General features: G+C 39.1%; 1 protein-coding gene across 2 annotated transcripts in view; it reads right to left on the bottom strand.

Moving 5' to 3' along the window:
- LOC117328800 (glycine receptor subunit alpha-3-like) overlaps positions 1 to 23,685 on the bottom strand; it is a 49,034-nt gene extending 25,349 nt beyond the window's left edge. Inside the window, exons 1-2 of one of the 2 annotated variants that reach the window (XM_033886356.1) lie at positions 23,633 to 23,685; positions 4,875 to 5,053 (exon numbers count right to left, since the gene is read on the bottom strand). In XM_033886356.1, the coding sequence (XP_033742247.1) occupies positions 4,875 to 4,954 (80 nt within the window). In that variant the 5' untranslated portion in view covers positions 4,955 to 5,053; positions 23,633 to 23,685. Of the gene's footprint in view, positions 1 to 4,874; positions 5,424 to 23,632 lie in introns of those variants that run through there. The other variant, XM_033886355.1, reaches the window with a different exon arrangement.
- Between the last annotated feature and the right edge of the window lie 3,697 nt (positions 23,686 to 27,382).

Here is a 27,382-nt window from a genome sequence, read left to right as displayed (position 1 = left end):
TTGTACTGTCTGATAAACCATGGTTACTGAACGGTTGTACTGTCTGATAAATCACAGTTACTGAACGGTTGTACTATCCGATAAATCACAGTTACTGGACGGTTGTACTGTCTGTAAATCACAGTTACTGAAAAGTTGTACTGTCTGATAAATCATGGTTACTGAACGGTTGTACTGTCTGATAAATCACAGTTACTGAACGGTTGTACTGTCTGATAAATCACAGTTACTGAAAAGTTGTACTGTCTGATAAATCATGGTTACTGAACGGTTGTACTGTCTGATAAACCATGGTTACTGAACGGTTGTACTGTCTGATAAATAACAGTTACCGAACGGTTGTACTGTCTGATAAATCACAGTTACTGAAAAGTTGTACTGTCTGATAAATCATGGTTACTGAACGGTTGTACTGTCTGATAAACCATGGTTACTGAACGGTTGTACTGTCTGATAAATAACAGTTACCGAACGGTTGTACTGTCTGATAAATCACAGTTACTGAACGGTTGTACTGTCTGATAAATAACAGTTACTGAACGGTTGTACTGTCTGATAAATCACAGTTACTGAACGGTTGTACTGTCTGATAAATCATGGTTACTGAACGGTTGTACTGTCTGATAAATCATGGTTACTGAACGGTTGTACTGTCTGATAAATAACAGTTACTGAACGGTTGTACTGTCTGATAAATCACAGTTACTGAACGGTTGTACTGTCTGATAAATCATGGTTACTGAACGGTTGTACTGTCTGATAAATCACAGTTACTGAACGGTTATACTGTCTGATAAATCACGGTTACTGAACGGTTGTACTGTCTGATAAAGCATGGTTACTGAACGGTTGTACTGTCGATGAATGAGAGATGGACATATTATGTTAGGCCTACGTAAAGGGATCACCCCGTGATCAAGGAGTTCCCCATACCAATTGATGTGTTAATTGAGTACATTCTTAGAGTAATCAATATAATAATCAGATACAGTAATTAACACCTACATTTTCCTTAGGATTAGTGACTTACGGGAATACATTTAATATATTATTAATAACACATGTCAGGTAATGAAGACAACACGTGTTATTTTATTTAATAATAGTTTTATGATTTTAGAGGTGTCCGTTGATTTCAGCCCTGTTATCTCATCCATGATTTTATAGCTAATTCGTCGATTATTTTCGATGTAAGCAATTTTCAGTAATCGATATACCAGAAACATCGAGGAACTTTATAAAGTTTTGATATCGATAAGTTTCTTTCACGTTTGTAGGTTAAAAGGCTAGCTGTCCAGACCGCCCCACATGACACCCGCATACATACAATGTAGAAATTCCACAGATTTCGTAAATTACAGCAAAAGTATAATTTTATGATCAAATGTTCTGCTAAGTGTAGTCGACGTGTTATATATTATATAGGGTTACTATGGTAACTGTAGTTGCTGTGATATTCATTATCTAGAGTAACTCTGCTAACTGTAGCCGACGTGATATATAATACCAATGGTTACTATGGTAACTGTAGCCGACGAGATAATAAATATCTAGGGTTACTCTGGCAACTGTCAACGTGATATTCAATAACTAGGGTTACTATGGTACATGTAACTGAAGCCGACGCGATATTCAATATCTAGGGTTACTATGGTACATGTACATGTAACTGAAGCCGACCTGATATTCGATATCTAAGGTTATTATGGTAACTGTAACCGACGTGATATTCAATATCTAGAGTTACTATGGTAACTGAAGCCGACGTGATATTCAATATCTAGGGTTACTATGGTACATGTAACTGAAGCCGACGTGATATTCAATATCTAGGGTTACTATGGTACATGTAACTGAAGCCGACGTGATATTCAATATCTAGGGTTACTATGGTACGTGTAACTGTAACCGACGTGATATTCAATATCTAAGGTTAGTATGGTACAGTAACTGTAATCGACGTGATATTCAATAACTAGGGTTACTATGGTACGTGTAACTGAAGCCGACGTGATATTCAATATCTAGGGTTACTATGGTAACTGAAGCCGACGTGATATTCAATAACTAGGGTTACTATGGTACATGTAACTGAAGCCGACGTGATATTCAATATCTAGGGTTACTATGGTACATGTAACTGAAGCCGACGTGATATTCAATATCTAGGGTTACTATGGTAACTGAAGCCGACGTGATATTCAATAACTAGGGTTACTATGGTACATGTAACTGAAGCTGACGTGATATTCAATATCTAGGGTTACTATGGTACATGTAACTGAAGCCGACCTGATATTCGATATCTAGGGATACTATGGTACATGTAACTGAAGCCGACATGATATTCAATATCTAGGGTTATTATGGTACATGTAACCGAAGCCGACGTGATATTCAATATCTAGGGATACTATGGTAACTGTAGTTGACGCGATATTCATTTACCGGGGTTAGTAAGGTAACTGTAGTCGACACTATATTCAATATCTAGGGTTACTGTGGTACCTGCAGTCGGCGTGATATTCAATAACTAGGGTTACTGTGGTTACTGTGGTCGTCGTAATTTACATTAACTAGGGTTACAATGGTAACTGTGGTTGTCTTGATTTATATTAATTAGGGTTACCATGGTAACTGCAGTCGGCGTGATATTCATTTTCTAGGGTTACTGTGGTTACTGTGGTCGTCGTAATTTACATTAACTAGTTTTACTATGGTAACTGTGGTTGTCTTGATTTATATTAATTAGGGTTACCATGGTAACTGCAGTCGGCGTGATATTCATTTTCTAGAGTTACTATGGTTACTGTGGTCGTCGTAATTTACATTAACTAGGGTTGCTATGGTAACTGTGGTTGTCTTGATTTACATTAACCTGATGTGGATAGTATGGCTACTACACTGTTATCCTATTGGTCACATCATCTTGGGTCATTACAGTGCACATGCTATAGTTGCAAAATCACAAACCAGGCGTTATGACAAATTCAATTAAGTGAGAGGTAAATACTGACTTGTGCAGATACACTGGTAATATTCCATACTTCGTAATGCCACGTCCTGTACCAATAAGTATTCATGACAATCTCTATGGACCATTTGTAATTGGTAGAGCCCCTCTGTTACCTACAGGTAATTTTAAGTGTACGAATTGTACGTGCTGTCCTCAATGTATGATTTGTAAGAGATAACTAATCGGTTATACTCTTTTCTTTCTAATCTTTGTCTCCCTTGACACTGCTCTTCCTCTGGCCTTGTAATGGAGTATTCACCAATGTTAGATTTGGTCTTTACCCCAGACAGACAAATGTCAAATTGTACTTTGTACCTATGTTAGTAAGGTTGTGCCTTTACCCCAGACAGATAAATGTCAAATTGTACTTTGTTAGATAAAAGGAAGGTTTGGTTTTTACCTCTGACAGATAAATGTCAAGTGGTACTTTGTACCTACGTAAGGAAAGCCTTTTAGAGGAAGGTTTGGTATGTTGGCCCAACACAAGAAGATACAGATCTCAATTCATCGGATTGATAGGTGTTTAAGAATAAAAAACACCCACTAACCCTCAAATTACACTAAAATGCTTGATCCTATAGGATTGTGGCCGTCTAAAACATAGAGGGGGTGTCCAGGGAGGCACTTCGATGTTATGAATTATGCATTAGTACTTTTTTGTTTTCCACGACAAATGATTTTTTTTTTTTCAGGAAGATATTTTTCATCACAGTCATTGCTTAGCTCTGTTTACTACTTGCATCAAGCAACCCCGTAGACGCGCAGAGGTTTTGTATTGATGTTTTATATGTCGGCACTAATCAGGGAGGTGGAAAGTGTCCATGTTCCGTGTAGAGACTAGTAATATGTGTATGTATACCACTATAATAACATGCTGATGTAATATATACTCCAGGTTGGGTATGCCTTATATACTTCAAGGCGCTATAGCGCCAGCGTACACACTGATAGTCAAAAAATACTTTAAATGGCACCCATAGTATTGAAATATATCCAACCAGACCAAATGACAAAAAAACGTCCTAAAATGATCGCTTAAGAGACCGGAAGATACCTACCAAATACCGAGAACGATTTCTTCAATATGCAAGTAATTATTAAAAACGCTCAATGTTTTGGAGGATGATATATGTAATCGCCTACACTACGTAATAAAACAACAGAATAGTCTTGTTTTCAATCGATCGTAACTTATCTTTCTGTGGTCAATACAGTACATTTAACATTGCTACTGTGAAGTGATCGGGGATTACCTCTACGTTGTGGTCAATATAGTATATGTAATATTGCTATTGTGAAGTGATCGGGGATTGGTCAATATAGTATATGTAACCTTGCTACTGTGAAGTATGTAATCTTGCTATTGTAAAGTGATCGGGGATTGGTCAATATAGTATATCTAATCTTGCTACTGTGAAGTGATCGGGGATTACCTCTACGTTGGAGTGACCCGATCGATCTGCTGATCTATTGCAACACCTGGCAGCGATAACCTTTCTAGTCCGTCTCAACCTGTCTGACATGTTTACTGTCCTCGTACGACCCTCGAGTATTTCCGTACCTTACTAATGACGAGTATAAGCTATGCATTCCGTCACTTCCCTCTCTCGGACAACAGGAATAGAAGGTAAATGATACATCTCAAACCAAGTAATACTGCACTCATCTCCATATCATAATAACTCTAATATACTTCATTTATATTCTTAGGAACAGTCAAATTGGTCCCTCCGATGTTCGCTTTACTATCGGATGTATAAATAGGAATCAAGGTAAATATTTGTCACAGTTTTACAATTATTAAACATATTATATATACAACATTAAGGAATACGTTAAAGCTCTGTTGGAGACTTACCTCGACAGTGAGCGATCCGCAAGTACCAGTGACTCTGTAGCCACCAAAATGGTCAGTACTCTCAGATATGTCCACTGCATTGTCCTGTATCACTTACTGACCCATTCATCAACACCGTGCACGTGTAGCGGGGAGGGTATGGTCAGTTACTAGTTGTACTAACCTTGGCACGAGTTCACCTACGTAGTAAACAAAATACCATCTAATTAACGGTCAATGGCAACATTTCCCAGCACATGCAGGATATCGGCCTACGAGAGATTTAACAATTGTTTCCAGCATGTGAGATAATAGATCAACACTCAGTATCACACACTGCAGGGATAGTGTTCATGGCTTCCGAATTACAATATGCATGTGCATACCATAACATCTTTGTGCAAACGACTCGTCACGTGATAGGGCTATATTCATCTTGTTTGTAACACGTGGAGTAACTACACACCCCTACCTAGAACACAATTCTGTCTCGTCAGCCACTGAAGCAAGCACAGTTTTAAGTGTCTGGAGACAAGCTTCCTGCTTACAGCATAACGAATCCTTCCCTCGTACTTCCCTACGGGAGTGTGAGAGTGATCGATAAATCGGATGCAGAGGTATAACAAAAAACAATTACCCATAGCTCTGAGGGAATACACAGCGTCAGGGGATGAATAATAATCTAACTATAGAAATACCTTTACACCTGTTCCACGTTCAATCAGGTGAAAGAACAGGGTAAAGTAGATAGTCAGTGAAAGGTTGAATTCTAAGGTTAAAATTCTGTTAATAAATTATAACCTTTCCATTATCACTTCAAAGTTATCACTGAATTTACATTTACAATGTATCATTAATGCTGTCTACACAAGGCTTGTTGCTTCGTTATATCTCAGGCTACGACAACAATGCATCAAAACTACTTAGTATGTAAATAGCGTGCAAGTCGGTATATTTACTGGTGGATGTATGTCGATATAAATAACCCGTCATTAAGGTACAGTTACTAGTCGGTGTATGTCGACATATATAACCTACCTCTGGGTACAGTTACTAGTCGGTGTATGTCGACATATATAACCTACCACTTGGTACAGTTACTAGTCGGTGTATGTCGACATATATAACCTACCACTGGGTACAGTTACTAGTCGGTGTATGTCGACATGTATAACCTACCACTGGGTACAGTTACTAGTCGGTGTATGTCGACATAAATAACCTACCACTGGGTAAAGTTACTAGTCGGTGTATGTCGACATATATAACCTACCACTGGGTACAGTAACTAGTCGGTGTATGTCGACATATATAACCTACCACTGGGTAAAGTTACTAGTCGGTGTATGTCGACATATATAACCTACCTCTGGGTACAGTTACTAGTCGGTGTATGTCGACATATATAACCTACCACTTGGTACAGTTACTAGTCGGTGTATGTCGACATATATAACCTACCACTTGGTACAGTTACTAGTCGGTGTATGTCGACATATATAACCTACCACTTGGTACAGTTACTAGTCGGTGTATGTCGACATATATAACCTACCACTGGGTACAGTTACTAGTCGGTGTATGTCGACATATATAACCTACCACTGGGTACAGTTACTAGTCGGTGTATGTCGACATATATAACCTACCACTTGGTACAGTTACTAGTCGGTGTATGTCGACATATATAACCTACCACTGGGTACAGTTACTAGTCGGTGTATGTCGACATATATAACCTACCACTTGGTACAGTTACTAGTCGGTGTATGTCGACATATATAACCTACCACTGGGTACAGTTACTAGTCGGTGTATGTCGACATATATAACCTACCACTGGGTACAGTTACTAGTCGGTGTATGTCGACATATATAACCTACCACTGGGTACAGTTACTAGTCGGTGTATGTCGACTTAACCTACCACTGGGTACAGTTACTAGTCGGTGTATGTCGACATAAATAACCTACCACTGGGTACAGTAACTAGTCGGTGTATGTCGACATATATAACCTACCACTGGGTACAGTTACTAGTCGGTGTATGTCGACATATATAACCTACCACTGGGTACAGTTACTAGTCGGTGTATGTCGACTTAACCTACCACTGGGTACAGTTACTAGTCGGTGTATGTCGACATAAATAACCTACCACTGGGTACAGTAACTAGTCGGTGTATGTCGACATATATAACCTACCACTGGGTACAGTTACTAGTCGGTGTATGTCGACTTAACCTACCACTGGGTACAGTTACTAGTCGGTGTATGTCGACATATATAACCTACCACTGGGTACAGTTACTAGTCGGTGTATGTCGACATAAAAATACCTACCACTGGGTACAGTTACTAGTCGGTGTATGTCGACATAAATAACCTACCACTGGGTACAGTTACTAGTCGGTGTATGTCGACATATATAACCTACCACTGGGTACAGTAACTAGTCGGTGTATGTCGACATATATAACCTACCACTGGGTACAGTTACTAGTCGGTGTATGTCGACATATATAACCTACCACTGGGTACAGTTACTAGTCGGTGTATGTCGACATATATAACCTACCACTGGGTACAGTTACTAGTCGGTGTATGTCGACATATATAACCTACCACTGGGTACAGTTACTAGTCGGTGTATGTCGACATATATAACCTACCACTGGGTACAGTTACTAGTCGGTGTATGTCGACATATATAACCTACCACTGGGTACAGTTACTAGTCGGTGTATGTCGACATATATAACCTACCACTTGTACAGTTACTAGTCGGTGTATGTCGACATATATAACCTACCACTGGGTACAGTTACTAGTCGGTGTATGTCGACATATATAACCTACCACTGGGTACAGTTACTAGTCGGTGTATGTCGACATATATAACCTACCACTGGGTACAGTTACTAGTCGGTGTATGTCGACATATATAACCTACCACTGGGTACAGTTACTAGTCGGTGTATGTCGACATATATAACCTACCACTGGGTACAGTTACTAGTCGGTGTATGTCGACATATATAACCTACCACTGGGTACAGTTACTAGTCGGTGTATGTCGACATATATAACCTACCACTGGGTACAGTTACTAGTCGGTGTATGTCGACATATAATAACCTACCACTGGGTACAGTTACTAGTCGGTGTATGTCGACATATATAACCTACCACTGGGTACAGTTACTAGTCGGTGTATGTCGACATATATAACCTACCACTGGGTACAGTTACTAGTCGGTGTATGTCGACATATATAACCTACCACTGGGTACAGTTACTAGTCGGTGTATGTCGACATATATAACCTACCACTGGGTACAGTTACTAGTCGGTGTATGTCGACATATATAACCTACCACTGGGTACAGTTACTAGTCGGTGTATGTCGACATATATAACCTACCACTGGGTACAGTTACTAGTCGGTGTATGTCGACATATATAACCTACCACTGGGTACAGTTACTAGTCGGTGTATGTCGACATATATAACCTACCACTGGGTACAGTTACTAGTCGGTGTATGTCGACATATATAACCTACCACTGGGTAAAGTTACTAGTCGGTGTATGTCGACATAAATAACCTACCACTGGGTACAGTTACTAGTCGGTGTATGTCGACATATATAACCTACCACTGGGTACAGTTACTAGTCGGTGTATGTCGACATATATAACCTACCTCTGGGTACAGTTACTAGTCGGTGTATGTCGACATATATAACCTACCACTGGGTACAGTTACTAGTCGGTGTATGTCGACATATATAACCTACCACTGGGTATAGTTACTAGTCGGTGTATGTCGACATATATAACCTACCACTGGGTACAGTTACTAGTCGGTGTATGTCGACATATATAACCTACCACTGGGTATAGTTACTAGTCGGTGTATGTCGACATATATAACCTACCACTGGGTACAGTTACTAGTCGGTGTATGTCGACATATATAACCTACCACCGGGTACAGTTACTAGTCGGTGTATGTCGACTTAACCTACCACTGGGTACAGTTACTAGTCGGTGTATGTCGACATAAATAACCTACCACTGGGTACAGTTACTAGTCAGTGTATGTCGACATATATAACCTACCACTGGGTACAGTAACTAGTCGGTGTATGTCGACATATATAACCTACCACTGGGTACAGTTACTAGTCGGTGTATGTCGACATATATAACCTACCACTGGGTACAGTAACTAGTCGGTGTATGTCGACATATATAACCTACCACTGGGTACAGTTACTAGTCAGTGTATGTCGACATATATAACCTACCACTGGGTACAGTAACTAGTCGGTATATGTCGACATATATAACCTACCACTGGGTACAGTAACTAGTCGGTGTATGTCGACATATATAACCTACCACTGGGTACAGTAACTAGTCGGTGTATGTCGACATATATAACCTACCACTGGGTACAGTTACTAGTCGGTGTATGTCGACATATATAACCTACCACTGGGTACAGTAACTAGTCGGTGTATGTCGACATATATAACCTACCACTGGGTACAGTTACTAGTCAGTGTATGTTGACATATATAACCTACCACTGGGTACAGTTACTAGTCTGTGTATGTCGACATATATAACCTACCACTGGGTACAGTTACTAGTCAGTGTATGTCGACATATATAACCTACCACCGGGTACAGTTACTAGTCGGTGTATGTCGACATATATAACATACCACTGGGTACAGTTACTAGTCGGTGTATGTCGACATATATAACATACCACTGGGTACAGTTACTAGTCGGTGTATGTCGACATATATAACATACCACTGGGTACAGTTACTAGTCGGTGTATGTCGACATATATAACATACCACTGGGTACAGTTACTAGTCGGTGTATGTCGACATATATAACCTACCACTGGGTACAGTTACTAGTCGGTGTATGTCGACATATATAACCTACCACTGGGTACAGTTACTAGTCGGTGTATGTCGACATAATGTACCACTGGGTACAGTTACTAGTCAGTGTATGTCGACATATATAACCTACCACTGGGTACAGTTACTAGTCGGTGTATGTCGACATATATAACCTACCACTGGGTACAGTTACTAGTCGGTGTATGTCGACATAAATAACCTACCACTGGGTACAGTTACTAGTCGGTGTATGTCGACATATATAACCTACCACTGGGTAAAGTTACTAGTCGGTGTATGTCGACATATATAACCTACCACTGGGTACAGTTACTAGTCGGTGTATGTCGACATAAATAACCTACCACTGGGTACAGTTACTAGTCGGTGTATGTCGACATAAATAACCTACCACTGGGTACAGTTACTAGTCGGTGTATGTCGACATATATAACCTACCACTGGGTAAAGTTACTAGTCGGTGTATGTCGACATATATAACCTACCACTGGGTACAGTAACTAGTCGGTGTATGTCGACATATATAACCTACCACTGGGTACAGTTACTAGTCGGTGTATGTCGACATATATAACCTACCACCGGGTACAGTTACTAGTCGGTGTATGTCGACATATATAACCTACCACTGGGTACAGTAACTAGTCGGTGTATGTCGACATATATAACCTACCACTGGGTATAGTTACTAGTCTGTGTTTGTCGACATATATAACATACCACTGGGTACAGTTACTAGTCGGTGTATGTCGACTTAACCTACCACTGGGTACAGTTACTAGTCGGTGTATGTCGACATAATGTACCACTGGGTACAGTTACTAGTCGGTGTATGTCGACATATATAACATACCACTGGGTACAGTTACTAGTCGGTGTATGTCGACTTAACCTACCACTGGGTACAGTTACTAGTCGGTGTATGTCGACATATATAACCTACCACTGGGTAAAGTTACTAGTCGGTGTATGTCGACATATATAACCTACCACTGGGTACAGTTACTAGTCGGTGTATGTCGACATATATAACCTACCACTTGGTACAGTTACTAGTCGGTGTATGTCGACATAATGTACCACTGGGTACAGTTACTAGTCGGTGTATGTCGACATATATAACCTACCACTGGGTACAGTTACTAGTCGGTGTATGTCGACATATATAACCTACCACCGGGTACAGTTACTAGTCGGTGTATGTCGACATATATAACCTACCACTGGGTACAGTTACTAGTCGGTGTATGTCGACATATATAACATACCACTGGGTACAGTTACTAGTCGGTGTATGTCGACTTAACCTACCACTGGGTACAGTTACTAGTCGGTGTATGTCGACATAAATAACCTACCACTGGGAACAGTTACTAGTCGGTGTATGTCGACTTAACCTACCACTGGGTACAGTTACTAGTCTGTGTATGTCGACATAAATAACACTGATTCCTGTTTACAATGTGTAATTGTTAGTACTAGAGTGTTAACATTTGATGTATAATATATTATGTACCTGTATAAGTACCTATTATAATATATTATGTACCTGTATAAGTACCTATTATGATATATTATGTACCTGTATAAGTACCTATTATAATATATTATGTACCTGTATAAGTACCTATTTCCTAATACATTAAATAATGTTGTTTGCTTTTCCGTTTCTCTTTATATAAAGAGCTAATGGCCATGTGTTGTATTTTTCTGTATATTAAAAGCATATGGCGATGTGTTGTATTGCTTCTGTATATAAAATACAAAATATTACATTATAAAACGATATTTTTCACATTTTCTGATTGGTAAAAATTCAGTCACGTGATTTCCGATTAAAAGTCAATATGACTTTTAATCTGAAATCACGTGACTGATATTTTTTTCCAGTCAGAAAATGTGAAATATATCATTTTACCATAAAACATTTTGATACCGACATTGACAAGCCGGTAAAAATGCTGGTTGGCTGGGTGATTTCCCTAGGTATTGCCAAACGGTGCTATATACTTTATATGGTTATAAAATATGACAAGCAATAACTCATTATTGACGAATTTTAATGAATGACTTATCATGCATTAGTTTCCTTTTGATTGTTTGGTATTCAATGATAGAATATTTAAAAAAAAAACAAAAACAAAAAAAACCTCCTAAGTATTGGGAAGCGTGATCATCTGCTTTTATCTTTTGAACTGTACATAAAACATGAGAAGCAAGAAACGAATATTGGGAAAAGGACTATCACAAAGGCCAATATAAAACTATATAAAGGCTTAAGAAAACGTTCCACCTCGCAAACATGGAATACCTGGGTTAGTAACGTATCAAATACTATAGTAGACACTATCCCAGAAAACAAAGATAAACCTGTCCAGAGTTGCATGGACATCTACTGAGATGGGCGGTACGGACGAGCTTGGATCAGTTGTCAACACTGTAGATCTGAAAACAATCTGATGACATACAAATCTGCTCGGAAGGCGAATGATTCCAAACTATTTAGGAGTGGTAGTCAAGTATTAGCTGAACTCTAGAACGATCTTGACAAAATTGTAGATTGGATTTTAAACTGGAAAATGAAATTGAATATAACTAAATACAAACACATGAACATTTGTTATTGAAAAACGAGAAAGTTCTAGATATATTTGTCAACAAGCTTAAATTTAGTGAACATGTGAATCAGTCTGTCCAAAAAGGCGAATAGAAATTTAGGCCTTATATTTAGGAGCTTCACCAATATGGAAGAAAATATGTCCAAGTGGTTATATAAAATCCTTTTTACGCCAAGGTTAGAGTACGCCACCCAAGTTTGATCTCAAGTGCTTAAAGAAGATAAAATCGCAGTTGAGGATGTCCAAGAGGAGCTACCAAAAAAGTCGTGAGTTTATCCTGAAAGATTACTCAAACCTGACATTCCAACACTTGAATACAGAAGATTAAGGAACGACATGGTTGAAACTTATAAAATTATGAACAACATAGATATTCTAGACAAGGATATGTTATTTACACCTGTAGTTTCAAATAGAACTAGAGGAAACTCTTGTAAATTGTTCATGAAGCAGAGCAGGACCTCCATTACACAGGAAACCTTTGCCAGGAGGATAATTGACCACTGGAATGCCCTCTCTGATCACGTGGTTCTAGCACCCACTCTAAATTGTTTAAGTCTCGTTTAAACAGCCATTGGCGTATTATTCCCTTCAAATTTTAGTTATATATTTTCTTAGGTTAATAAAGCCATGTTTCGCCCTTATTATAAGGCTATAATTGTATAATATTTAAACCTGACACAGAAAGTAAGAAGTCCAATTCCATGACGATGTCTGTTCTGAAATCAACTCAGCATTAGCAGTACTTTCTCAGACAAATTAAGTTATGACTCGATGCTTAAACTACCGATGTGAAGAAGAACTCGATCATAGTGGTGGGAGCCACTATATTACTAAAGCCTGACCGATATGTATGGTCCTGAACTTGTCGACATTCCATTATTACAGCGATAACGCCATGATACATCAGAGACAAGCTCCCCTGTCACCAGTAACAAACTGCAGGGTGTCAGGTTCGGTAACTCTTACACTTTGTGCCCCCCCGTGTATACCAATTGTGTACGATAGCGACCTCACTGACCCGGTACCGTGTTCCGGTGAACTTTGGCTCATAGTCTTGATACATATCTATTTCCATGACCAGACACTATTCCATGTAAACTGACGGCAGCAGTGGAACATCCCCCCCCCCCCCCCCCCAGTCTCTCAGTAGTGAAGGTATCTGATATCCAATATGGATTCCGTCGTCAGGGTTAAGTTGTAAAGCTTTCAAGCATCAAGCATTCAAAGTCGTCTTTTCATTATACATACCACCAGCGAAATATCTTTCTGATTACGTTTATATTAATACTCACTAATCTTAGTGTTATTTGTACAGTGATAATGCCCCCATCACACTAAGACAAAGACCACGAAGACCGCACTGCGTCCTTAAAATTTCGAGAAACGCAGCGGGGTCGTGGCAAAAATGGAGAATTTTGCAGTTGTCACGTTCATATTACGCCCTCATTACGTCCTTGCTGGGTTCTTACTACGTCCTACACGTTTCCACTAAGACCTTATCTCGCGCATGTTCGCGCGTGCACCACGCTCTGTGTGTTCTTAATACGCTCTTACTACGTCCAAAAAGATCTTTCTACGCGTGCATTACGTAATTACTACGTTCTCTCTGCGTTTGCCCGTTCCCTATAAATACAACTTGACTTGTTTCTTTTTTCCATTCCCCTGCAATATTCACAATATGCCGCCGAGAAAATCCGGACAGTCCAAGACAGGCCGTGGTGGGAGAGGCAGAGGTAAAATTCTAAAAAATCCACCACCAGTTGCCAGCGTTGTTGCATCCGAAGCAACCAACGATTATGACGAAGAACCGAATTTTTCGACTGGTACAGGCAGGGCAGAGATAGAGGGCCATGACAGTGGCGACGAAACAGACACTTCAACTATGGCTACTAAGAACGTGCCAAGGACGAACCCAAAAAAGCCTAGGTTGTCTTTTATTCCTTCTTCGCCTTCTTCGCAGCATCAAAAGTGCGGCCTGTGCATCAATAAAAACCTGTTGTCCTTGAATCAGAGCAAGATGCATAAGAAGTTCTTGATAACTTGTAACCATCTTCTTTTGTAGTTTGAACGAAAGTGATAATGAATTAAACTTGAAATGAGTATTTATACAGCCGATCCTCTGGACGTGGTTTTGACGTGGTGGTAACCTGTGACAGACGTGTCGTAAACTTAATGAGCACCGTAAGAACGTACTGGAAACCTAACGTGGTCATCAACAACGTGGTATTGGCGTACCTTGGTCATTGTACAAGCGTAGAGAGGTCGCAATAAGAACTACATTGACGTAGCAAGAACGCACTGACAACGCAATGAGAACGTAATACAATCCTTTCCATCAGCGCTACGCTTCCACTGCGTCAATGAAGTTCTCATTGGGTTTTGGTTACGTCATTACCACGTCAATACCGCTGGTACTGCGTCCCTGTTACGTTCTTACTACGTCCCGATTGGACCACGTCCTCGCTACGCTTTTTTTTAACATGCTCAAAGTTTGTTCACGTCCTCCAGGTCCATGAAGACCATAACACGTCCTTATCGGTCTCTATTGAGTCTTTACTACGTTGTACAAGTTCTTTCTGCGTTCGCATTGCGTTCTTCAATTTTTTCCAGGACGTGGTTGGACGTAGTGGGAACGTGACCTAGTGTGATGGGGGTATAACATCGCGGAATAGGAATTTATATGTATAACATAACAGTCTGAAAGACAACTTACATGGCGGCTACAATTGTGTGTATGGTAAAATTCAAGAATAACAGTCTCTAACTTCTTTACGTTTGAAGACCACACAAGGATTGGTCGCTTCATCAACAGCTGAGAATACATCTATAAATAACAATCATTCTGATTATCGTTCACATTGTTTCCTGTACCCTCAAGCTAAATAATCGATATGATAAACATTTTACTTTATAATCTTAAATTTGGTTTTAGCATTGTGAAATAAACTTCAATACTTCTGATCAAACGCGCATCATTTGAAAACAATCGCTTATAACGCCGCTTACTGCGGGAACCATAGGTTATTACACCGCATACTGCGGGAGTCATAGGTTATTACGCCGCTTACTGCGAGAACCATAGGTTATTACGCCGCTTACTGCGGGAGTCATAGGTTATTACGCCGCTTACTGTGGGAACCATAGGTTATTACGCCGCATACTGTGGGAACCATAGGTTATTACGCCGCTTACTGCGGGAACCATAGGTTATTACTCCGCTTACTGCGGGAGTCATAGGTTATTACGCCGCTTACTGTGGGAGTCATAGGTTATTACGCCGCTTACTGCGGGAACCATAGGTTATTACGCTGCTTAATGTGGGAACCATAGGTTATTACGCCGCATACTGTGGGAACCATAGGTTATTACGCCGCTTACTGCGGGAACCATAGGTTATTACGCCGCTTACTGCGGGAACCATAGGTTATTACGCCGCTTACTGTGGGAGTCATCGGTCATTACGCCGCTTACTGCGGGATTCATAGTGACATGTTATTTTCTTTCTTGTCACTTAAATGAAAGTAGAGAAGGAATTATTAAATTTGTTTTATCTATACTTAAAAGTATTTCTGATTTTACAAGACTAGAGCTGTGGCTTAGCTTCTTGTTTAATTTGCTGAGGTAACACAGACAATCATACAAACATCAGGTGCATTCCACAATGCATGTCGTGGTACGTGATTACTGTATAGATATGGGCAACTGCTATTTCCAAGCTATAATAAAGACACCCGGTCTAGGGTCATATTCTGCATGTGTTTTACATGAGAGTAAAACATGTATGTGCTCCTCACATCGTACCACTGACGAAAAACGTTCGTGGCATTACCACTTATATCTACATCATGTACCCAAAGCCCACCTTAATGATGTAATACCATCACAGTGCTATGGCTAAGGTGGGGATTACGTTACGGTACGGCGGCTGTATCAGTAATATGTTCCTTTGATAGAGAACGTCTCTCGTATCCTCTGTTACTTACATATAAAAGGAGAATGCACACAAGAGGTCAACAAGCGTTTGTCACTTTATTTCTGTCTTGGGGGATTGCCAAGGATGTACACCCAAGTTATACGATATTAATGTTTCGTGGCGTCTTCTGAATCAATCACGAATCTGTACACATTCAAGTAATGGGTGGAATCGCTAGTCATTATGGTTATACACACACCATTTATCTAACAGAACTATTTTATATTGAGTGGCATTATAGATCATATGTATTCCATCCTGTTTAATGTGGACATAATTTACAGCACAGTGTTCATATTTATCATAATGGAATTCTCACACTGTGTAAAACCATTGCTGTTGTCGATGGTTTCAACGGATGCCGTATTCAGAAACGCTCTTTTATTGGTGCTAGGTGTTAAAGCATAGATTCAGTAGGAGATAACGACTGCCTCGTGCATATTAGATATTTTTATCATTCTTACACAAAAAAAAACCCAGCAAATTAGTCAACTGTTAATATATATATGCCGCTATTGGAAATAAGGTTAACGTAATTGTCGATTAGGATAACGACGAAAAAAGTTACCTCAGTATGAATAATAACAGAAGATAATAGAATGATACGAGAAGACTTATAGAGAAGTTGCTGTGAAGGTCGAGCTTTCTAGAATATCAAACACGTCCTCCACGATGTGTATGGGGATTGTTCGGACGACAGACGGGTTTCTCTTTGAAGTGATAGCTACACAACTTTTGTTCTGGATGTCTAGAGATAGCTACATACGTTTGGTTCTTGATGTCTACCGATAGCTACAGAGCAGTTTGTCCTTGGTGTACAAAGATAGAATGCTTCACGTCCATGGCGCAGTATTTCTAACAATTGCCGTGTATTGTCAGAGTTCGTCGTATTGCTGTCTCTGTTTTAACTCTCGGAAGGCTAGCTGCAGAATACTGGCATTGAATATCTACGACCCATGTCTTCTTTTCTTTACTCCAATCCCTTTGGGGAAACATTTATCTAAAAGCATCGTTAAAGAACAGTCTTTCCATATATGCTACTGCTTATTAGACTTAAGAACAATAAAATATGTATAGAACACCATAATCGTTAACATCAACACGTTTCAGCGCTTTCCAGCATGGTACGTCGTTATTTTAGTTTAAAACTATCTAAGATGTACACTTTGTGTGTTAGTATATTACCTATGTGTGTTAGGATATTACCTTTGTTTGTTTGGATATTCCCTTTGTGTCTCAGGATATTACCTCTGTGTCTTAGTATATTATCTTTGTATGTTAGTATATTACCTTTGTGTGTTAGTATATTACCTTTGTGTGTTAGTATATTACCTTTGTGTGTTTGTATATTACCTTTGTGTGTTAGTATATTACCTTTGTGTGTTAGTATATTACCTTTGTGTGTTAGTATATTACCTTTGTGTGTTAGTATATTACCTTTGTGTGTTAGTATATTACCTTTGTGTGTTAGTATATTACCTTTGTGTGTTAGTATATTACCTTTGTGTGTTTGTATATTACCTTTGTGTGTCAGTATATTACCTTTGTGTGTTAGGATATTACCTTTGTGTGTCAGTATATTACCTTTGTGTGTTAGTATATTACCTTTGTGTGTCAGTATATTACCTTTGTGTGTTAGTAAATTACCTTTGTGTGTTGGGATATTACCTTTGTGTGTTAGTATATTACCTTTGTGTGTTAGTATATTACCTTTGTGTGTCAGTATATTACCTTTGTGTGTTAGTATATTACCTTTGTGTGTTAGTATATTACCTTTGTGTGTTAGTATATTACCTTTGTGTGTCAGTATATTACCTTTGTGTGTCAGTATATTACCTTTGTGTGTTAGTATATTACCTTTGTGTGTTAGTATATTACCTTTGTGTGTATGTTACCTCTGTGTGTTAGGATATTACCTTTGTGTGTATGTTACCTTTGTGTGTTAGTATATTACCTTTGTGTGTAAGTATATTACCTCTGTGTGTTAGTATATTACCTTTGTGTGTTAGTATATTACCTTTGTGTGTTTGTATATTACCTTTGTGTGTTAGTATATTACCTTTGTGTTTTAGTATATAACCTTTGTGTGTTAGTATATTACCTTTGTGTGTTAGTATATTACCTTTGTGTGTTAAGATATTACCTTTGTGTGTTAAGATATTACCTTTGTATGTTTGTATATAACCTTTGTGTGTTAGTATATTACCTTTGTGTTTTAGTATATAACCTTTGTGTGTTAGTATATTACCTTTGTGTGTTAAGATATTACCTTTGTATGTTAGTATATTACCTTTGTGTGTTAGTATATTACCTTTGTGTGTTTGTATATTACCTTTGTGTGTTAGTATATTACCTTTGTGTGTTTGTATATTACCTTTGTGTGTTAGTATATTACCTTTGTGTGTTAGTATATTACCTTTGTGTGTTAGGATATTACCTTTTTGTGTTAGGATATTACCTTTGTGTGCTAGTATATTACCTTTGTGTGTTAGTATATTACCTTTGTGTGTTAGTATATTACCTTTGTGTGTAAGTATATTACCTTTGTGTGTTAGTATATTACCTTTGTATGTTAGGATATTGCCTTTGTATGTTAGGATATTACCTTTGTGTGGTAGTATATTACCTTTGTGTGTTAGGATATTACCTTTGTGTGTCAGTATATTACCTTTGTGTGTCAGTATATTACCTTTGTGTGTCAGTATATTACCTTTGTGTGTTAGTATATTACCTTTGTGTGTTAGTATATTACCTTTGTGTGTATGTTACCTCTGTGTGTTAGGATATTACCTTTGTGTGTATGTTACCTTTGTGTGTTAGTATATTACCTTTGTGTGTAAGTATATTACCTCTGTGTGTTAGTATATTACCTTTGTGTGTTAGTATATTACCTTTGTGTGTTTGTATATTACCTTTGTGTGTTAGTATATTACCTTTGTGTTTTAGTATATAACCTTTGTGTGTTAGTATATTACCTTTGTGTGTTAGTATATTACCTTTGTGTGTTAAGATATTACCTTTGTGTGTTAAGATATTACCTTTGTATGTTTGTATATAACCTTTGTGTGTTAGTATATTACCTTTGTGTTTTAGTATATAACCTTTGTGTGTTAGTATATTACCTTTGTGTGTTAAGATATTACCTTTGTATGTTAGTATATTACCTTTGTGTGTTAGTATATTACCTTTGTGTGTTTGTATATTACCTTTGTGTGTTAGTATATTACCTTTGTGTGTTTGTATATTACCTTTGTGTGTTAGTATATTACCTTTGTGTGTTAGTATATTACCTTTGTGTGTTAGGATATTACCTTTTTGTGTTAGGATATTACCTTTGTGTGCTAGTATATTACCTTTGCGTGATAGTATATTACCTTTGTGTGGTAGTATATTACCTTTGTGTGTTAGTATATTACCTTTGTGTGTTAGGATATTACCTTTGTATGTTAGTATATTACCTTTGTATGTTAGTATATTACCTTTGTGTGTTAGTATATTACCTTTGTGTGTTGGGATATTACCTTTGTGTGTTGGGATATTACCTTTGTGTGTTGGGATATTACCTTTGTGTGTTAGTATATTACCTTTGTGTGTTATTATATTACCTTTGTATGTTAGTATATTACCTTTGTGTGTTAGTATATTACCTTTGTTTGTTAGTATATTACCTTTGTGTGTTAGTATATTACCTTTGTGTGTTGGGATATTACCTTTGTGTGTTGGGATATTACCTTTGTGTGTTAGTATATTACCTTTGTGTGTTGGGATATTACCTTTGTGTGTTGGGATATTACCTTTGTGTGTTGGGATATTACCTTTGTGTGTTGGGATATTACCTTTGTGTGTTGGGATATTACCTTTGTGTGTTGGGATATTACCTTTGTGTGTTAGTATATTACCTTTGTGTGTTAAGATATTACCTGTGTGTTAGGATATTACCCTTGTGTGTTAGTATATTACCTTTGTGTGTTAGTATATTACCTTTGTATGTTAGGATATTACCTTTGTGTGTCAGTATATTACCTTTGTGTGTTATTATATTATCTTTGTGTGTTAGGATATTACATTTGTGTGTTAGTATATAACCTTTGGGTGTCAGTATATTACCTTTGTGTGTCAAGATATTACCTTTGTGTGTTAGTATATTACCTTTGTGTGTATGTATATTACCTTTGTGTGTTAGTATATTATCTTTGTGTGTTAGTATATTACCTTTTTGTGTCTTACCAAGTACGATTAAAAAGATACATTTAACTCAGATAATAAAAACATGAACAAAGAACAACTTTAGTGGAGAAAATCAGGATTGGTATGTTCCCTACCATTCAACTCCGCCGTAGCTTCTCGAAATCGTAATACACATACACTGTAATATGTAGTCCATCGGCAGATGATACTTACATGTATCACCGACATCACGATACGGGAAAGTAAGGCTAACAAGCTGAATTATAGCTAGAACGTTGTTAATGAAATTAAATTAAGGTATTGAGAAAAGCTAATTGTGAATAAAATCCTATCTTAAAAAATATGACCGAGTGCAAAACATATACATGTGCACTATTTCTCATGAAAACTAAAGAATAGGGGATCAGATGTTGCCGAAGGTAAAACGTCTTCAGTATGTACCACATCCGTCAGGTATTAGCTTACTTCATATTTTTCATTTTCTTTACAATATTAGTTTACATCTAAAGTTGTTAACATCATTAATTTGTCACAGGCAGGGCATGGCGATTTGTCGAACTGAGCACGGTGAATGTGGTGGTCTGAGTACGGTGAATGTAGTGGTCTGAGCACGGCGAATGTGGTGGTCTGAGCACGGCGAATGTAGTGGTCTGAGCACGGCGAATGTAGTGGTCTGAGCACGGCGAATGTAGTGGTCTGAGCACGGTGAATGTAGTGGTCTGAGCACGGCGAATGTAGTGGTCTGAGCACGGCGAATGTAGTGGTCTGAGCACAGCGAATGTAGTGATCTGAGCACGGCGAATATAGTGGTCTGATCACGGCGAATGTAGTGGTCTGAGCACGGCGAATGTAGTGGTCTGAGCACGGCGAATTCTCGATCTGAGCACGGCGAATTGTCGATCTGAGCACAGCGAATATAGTGGTCTGAGCACGGCGAATGTGGTGGTCTGAGCACGGTGAATGTGGTGGTCTGAGCACGGCGAATGTAGTGGTCTGAGCACGGTGAATGTAGTGGTCTGAGCACGGCGAATTGTCGATCTGAGCACGGCGAATTGTTGATCTGAGCACGGCGAATGTAGTGGTCTGAGCACGGCGAATGTGTTGGTCTGAGCACGGCGAATGTGGTGGTCTGAGCACGGCGAATGTGGTGGTCTGAGCACGGCGAATGTGGTGGTCTGAGCACGGCGAATTGTCGATCTGAGCACGGCGAATTGTTGATCTGAGCACGGCGAATGTAGTGGTCTGAGCACGGCGAATGTAGAGGTCTGATCACGGCGAATGTAGTGGTCTGAGCACAGCGAATTGTCGATCTGAGCACGGTGAATGTGGTGGTCTGAGCACGGTGAATGTGGTGGTCTGATCACGGCGAATGTAGAGGTCTGATCACGGTGAATGTGGTGGTCTGAGCACGGTGAATGTGGTGGTCTGAGCACGGTGAATGTGATGGTCTGATCACGGCGAATGTGGTGGTCTGAGCACGGTGAATGTGATGGTCTGAGCACGTCGAATGTAGTGGTCTGAGCACAGCGAATGTAGTGGTCTGAGCACGGCGAATTGTCGATCTGAGCACGGTGAATGTGGTGGTCTGAGCACGGTGAATGTAGTGGTCTGAGCACGGCGAATGTGGTGGTCTGAGCACGGTGAATGTGGTGGTCTGAGCACGGTGAATGTGGTGGTCTGAGCACGGCGAATGTAGTGGTCTGAGTACGGCGAATGTAGTGGTCTGAGCACAGCGAATGTGGTGGTCTGAGCACGGCGAATGTAGTGGTCTAAGCACAGTGAATGTGGTGGTCTGAGCACGGTGAATGTGGTGGTCTGAGCACGGCGAATGTAGTGGTCTGAGCACGGCGAATGTGGTGGTCTGAGCACGGTGAATGTGATGGTCTGATCACGGCGAATGTGGTGGTCTGAGCACGGCGAATGTGGTGGTCTGATCACGGCGAATGTAGAGGTCTGATCACGGTGAATGTAGTGGTCTGAGCACGGCGAATGTGGTGGTCTGAGCACAGCGAATTGTCGATCTGAGCACGGCGAATGTGGTGGTCTGAGCATGGCGAATGTAGTGGTCTGAGCACGGTGAATGTGGTGGTCTGATCACAGCGAATCTGACGGTCTGAGCACAGCGCATGTGTCGACATATTTCCAATGATTAAGATCAGAGACTCAAGAACAAAGAAACTATCTTAAATACGCATACGGAAACAATAAAATATTGACCCAAGTATTTTACGTATGTGGTAAAACTACCTCTCGTAGGGCGGTGTGAATAAACCTTTAAATAAATAATACGACTTGCCGGGTAGTACACTGATCAACCTACGCCTCCGTCTATATCTGACTACATTGGTATAAAACATACGGAAATTAACTACATGTATTAGAAACACGTAAGATAGATGTACCTATTAAACTGTCGGCGATATATGTGACTTACCTGAATCTTATTGAGGACTGGACAAAACAATAAAAACCTATGAATATGAATTGAGTATACACAATATCTGCTGCCTTATGAATATTGAATTGCATCTTACAACTGTTTCGTCACTCTAGTGTTCGTTTGTGCTTCTATGGGTCAATTGAAATTGATAACATTATTAATTAATTACCTATATCAAACTATCTGCTGAACCAGTAAATCAGTCCTGTGTATCGCTGCTCGGTCCGGAGGGAAGTAATAGTTTTTATGTTTCTAAAATCCACTTTGAATTAACAGGAAAGTAATGTTTCTTGGGATTTGAGACTACGGGAAGTTAATCCATGAGTCTGTACGCCAATCGATTCAGGTTACAGGAATTCCCTCTACAATGGGATGGCTCTCGTGTAATGTTATCCAAACTGTCTTGCGTATCGATATTTTGTCTTCTGTTAAAAATATATCTAAATGTTAATATGTTACAAACTGTTTCTTACATATCACATTGAAATTAAGGAAAACATATTTCTCATACACGAAAGACGACCAAACACAAATGATTTTTGGTCGGTTCAAGTGTACGATTTGAGAACAATTCAAAAAGTCGGGACTTCTTCGTAATTACTTACCTATTATTTCGCGGTTTGGTTGTAGTGTCTAAGTCGCTGTATTTCTTCCTTTTCATTGACTCCTCGTTCCGTTTCAATGGTATTATATAAGGGGGAAATCTTCCGCTTTCCGCTTGGTCAAAGGTTAACCGGTTATATAATTTACTTCCGGTTTCTGTATCAATAACGCCTTATACGGTGTTAACAGATGTCCGTGGGTATTGCCTACATGGTGATGTATCTTGACAGCAAGAACCGATAAATTTTGTTTTCATATCAATTGTAATGTTTCCTCATTTAACTATTAAGTGGGTACGTTTCTGTATCTAATGTTAAAACGTTTGGTTATTCGGCTGTATTGTATATTATATAATATGTCCACACGGCAACATCGCTGTGATCGGTAGACAATGGTCGGAATCATCTGTTTTACTTTGGTCTGTGATCATCTCTGTGTCTGTAAAGAATGTTTCGTAGAGGAACTTTATAACAGCTCACACTTTGTGTTAGAGTGTCTCTGTTCAGATTTCTCATGAGTAACACTACATAAATCACCATTCTATATTTATCACTATATAAATCACCATTCTATATTCATCACTATATAAATCACCATTCTATATTCATCACTATATAAATCACCATTCTATATTCATCACTATATAAATCACCATTCTATATTCATCACTATATAAATCACTATTCTATATTCATCACTATATAAATCACCATTCTATATTCATCACTATATAAATCACCATTCTATATTCATCACTATGTAAATCGCCATTCTATATTCATCACTATATAAATCACCATTCTATATTCATCACTATATAAATCACCATTCTATATTCATCACTATATAAATCACCATTCTATATTCATCACTATATAAATCACCATTCTATATTCATCACTATATAAATCACCATTCTATATTCATCACTATATAAATCACCATTCTATATTGATCACTATATAAATCACCATTCTATATTCATCACTATATAAATCACCATTCTATATTCATCACTATATAAATCACCATTCTATATTCATCACTATATAAATCACCATTCTATATCCATCACTATATAAATCACCATTCTATATTCATCACTATATAAATCACCATTCTATATTGATCACTATATAAATCACCATTATATATTTATCACTATAAATCACCATTCTATATTCATCACTATATAAATCACCATTCTATATTCATCACTATGTAAATCACCATTCTATATTGATCACTATGTAAATCACCATTATATATTCATCACTATATAAATCACCATTCTATATTCATCACTATATAAATCACCATTCTATATTCATCACGATGTAAATCACCATTCTATATTCATCACTATATAAATCACCTTTATATATTCATCACTATATAAATCACCATTCTATATTGATCACTATATAAATCAGATACAACATGTGTTTCCATTCTATATTTCCAGATTTATCCCTTTATGTTTTCTAAGAAATCAATATGAAACGTCATTGTAAATCATCAGAATTCTCATCCATAAACAATGTATAGTTCTCCCTTTCTTCCGCACTTTACTGAAAACCCATATATATCTGCATCGATAACTCAGATTGTCGTTCAGAAGAATGATCGCTAGGCTAATGACAGACATAGCTACACGATACTTGTTATATATAGGTCCCAGCGGTAATATTTATTTCCCTAAGCTTATATAAATAATGCTGATGAAAAGTAAGTGACAAGCATACCGATCTAGACGCAGATTTTAATGGATTTCATCCTTTAATACATCCTGATTCGATACCAGACCACAACCTGATGTCACTGTATTACGTTGTATAACCTTTCTCAGAAAGCGGTTCACAATAGGTTCAAGAGCTTATCACAAAGACTTCAATCACCTATACAAATCATATCAGACATGTTACAGTACACATTACATGCTTTTGTCATCTTTTGGCTCCATTTATTACCGGTCCGTCATATCATGTTTAGAACGTAAACGGATTACACTACTGACACACACGGGAGAAAATAATAGATAAATATATCCAATCTGTTGTTTTTGTTTTTGTATAGTTTGTTGTCTCTGTCTGTGTACCCGTATCGTTCCAATATAACCGGACTTTGTTTAGTTCACATTAGTTTACATTGATCAACTGTCACGTCAACAACAAAAAACCTATAACCATGTATTAACCCACTAACAAAGAGGCTGTACGAGTAGATACTTTACAACACTACCTTAACTATAACTTGTCGGCCCCTCGCTTCAAGTGCTCACTAAACATTGGCACTTTGTCCAATACAGCTATAGCACGATTCGAAAGGATCCTACATTTCTACCAAATGAAACTTTTGCTACTCTTACAGGGAGTGTGTAGCAAAAAACTGGTCACTGCCCACAAAGGGTTGACCCATACTGGTCACTGCCCACAAAGGGTTGACCCATACTGGTCACTGCCCACAAAGGGTTGGCCCATACTGGTCACTGCCCACAAAGGGTTGGCCCATACTGGTCACTGCCCACAAAGGGTTGGCCCATTCTGGTCACTGACCACAAAGGGTTGGCCCATACTGGTCACTGCCCACAAAGGGTTGGCCCATACTGGTCACTGCCCACAAAGGGTTGACCCATACTGGTCACTGCCCACAAAGGGTTGGCCCATACTGGTCACTGCCCACAAAGGGTTGGCCCATACTGGTCACTGCCCACAAAGGGTTGGCCCATACTGGTCACTGCCCACAAACGGTTGGCCCATACTGGTCACTGACCACAAAGGGTTGGCCCATACTGGTCACTGACCACAAAGGGTTGGCCCATACTGGTCACTGCCCACAAAGGGTTGGCCCATACTGGTCACTGCCCACAAAGGGTTGGCCCATACTGGTAACTGCTCACAAAGGGTTGGCCCATACTGGTCACTGCCCACAAAGGGTTGGCCCATACTGGTCACTGACCACAAAGGGTTGGCCCATACTGGTCACTGCCCACAAAGGGTTGGCCCATACTGGTCACTGCCCACAAAGGGTTGGCCCATACTGGTCACTGACCACAAAGGGTTGGCCCATACTAGTCACTGACCACAAAGGGTTGGCCCATACTGGTCACTGCCCACAAAGGGTTGGCCCATACTGGTCACTGCCCACAAAGGGTTGGCCCATACTGGTCACTGACCACAAAGGGTTGGCCCATAGTCTCAGCAATTTGAAAGCAACACCGGGTCACGACACGAACCCGCTATTCCAAAAAATACACCATTTTGAGAGCTTAACACGTGCACCCCCTCGTCAAATACAAATAAATAAATTCCAACGTGAGGGTATAGGCCAGCCACCGGAGATGATCATCGCTCCACCAGTGACGAAGACTACGCCCCAAACTGTTAACATAAGCGAACCACGAAAACGATTAACACAGTAGTCAATCTCTCTGACCACACCCTGAGTGCCCAAGACAATTTAGTTACTCTAGAGTCTTAAACTTCTGCCAAATCCCAGGGAATCCCAACAATGCGGAACTGGTGCAGGATATGGAGAGCTGCTACAACCGACTCCGCTTTTGCATACACTTTGCCAAAGTCGAATACTATGATGACTCTAACACAGATTGCCCTGTTTATCCATTTAAGACAAAAATATGGAACTCTCCACCTAGTAAACAACCAAGGGGTGGGTGAGGGTAAGGCACTTCCGGCTCTGAAACAGAACACTGATATTATCATCAAACCAGCTGACAAAGATTCTGCAGTAGT

The sequence above is a fragment of the Pecten maximus genome, chromosome 6 (assembly GCF_902652985.1).
Source record: "Pecten maximus chromosome 6, xPecMax1.1, whole genome shotgun sequence".
In the NCBI taxonomy this organism is placed as follows: domain Eukaryota; kingdom Metazoa; phylum Mollusca; class Bivalvia; order Pectinida; family Pectinidae; genus Pecten; species Pecten maximus.
This window is presented reverse-complemented; position numbering and strand designations above follow the sequence as displayed.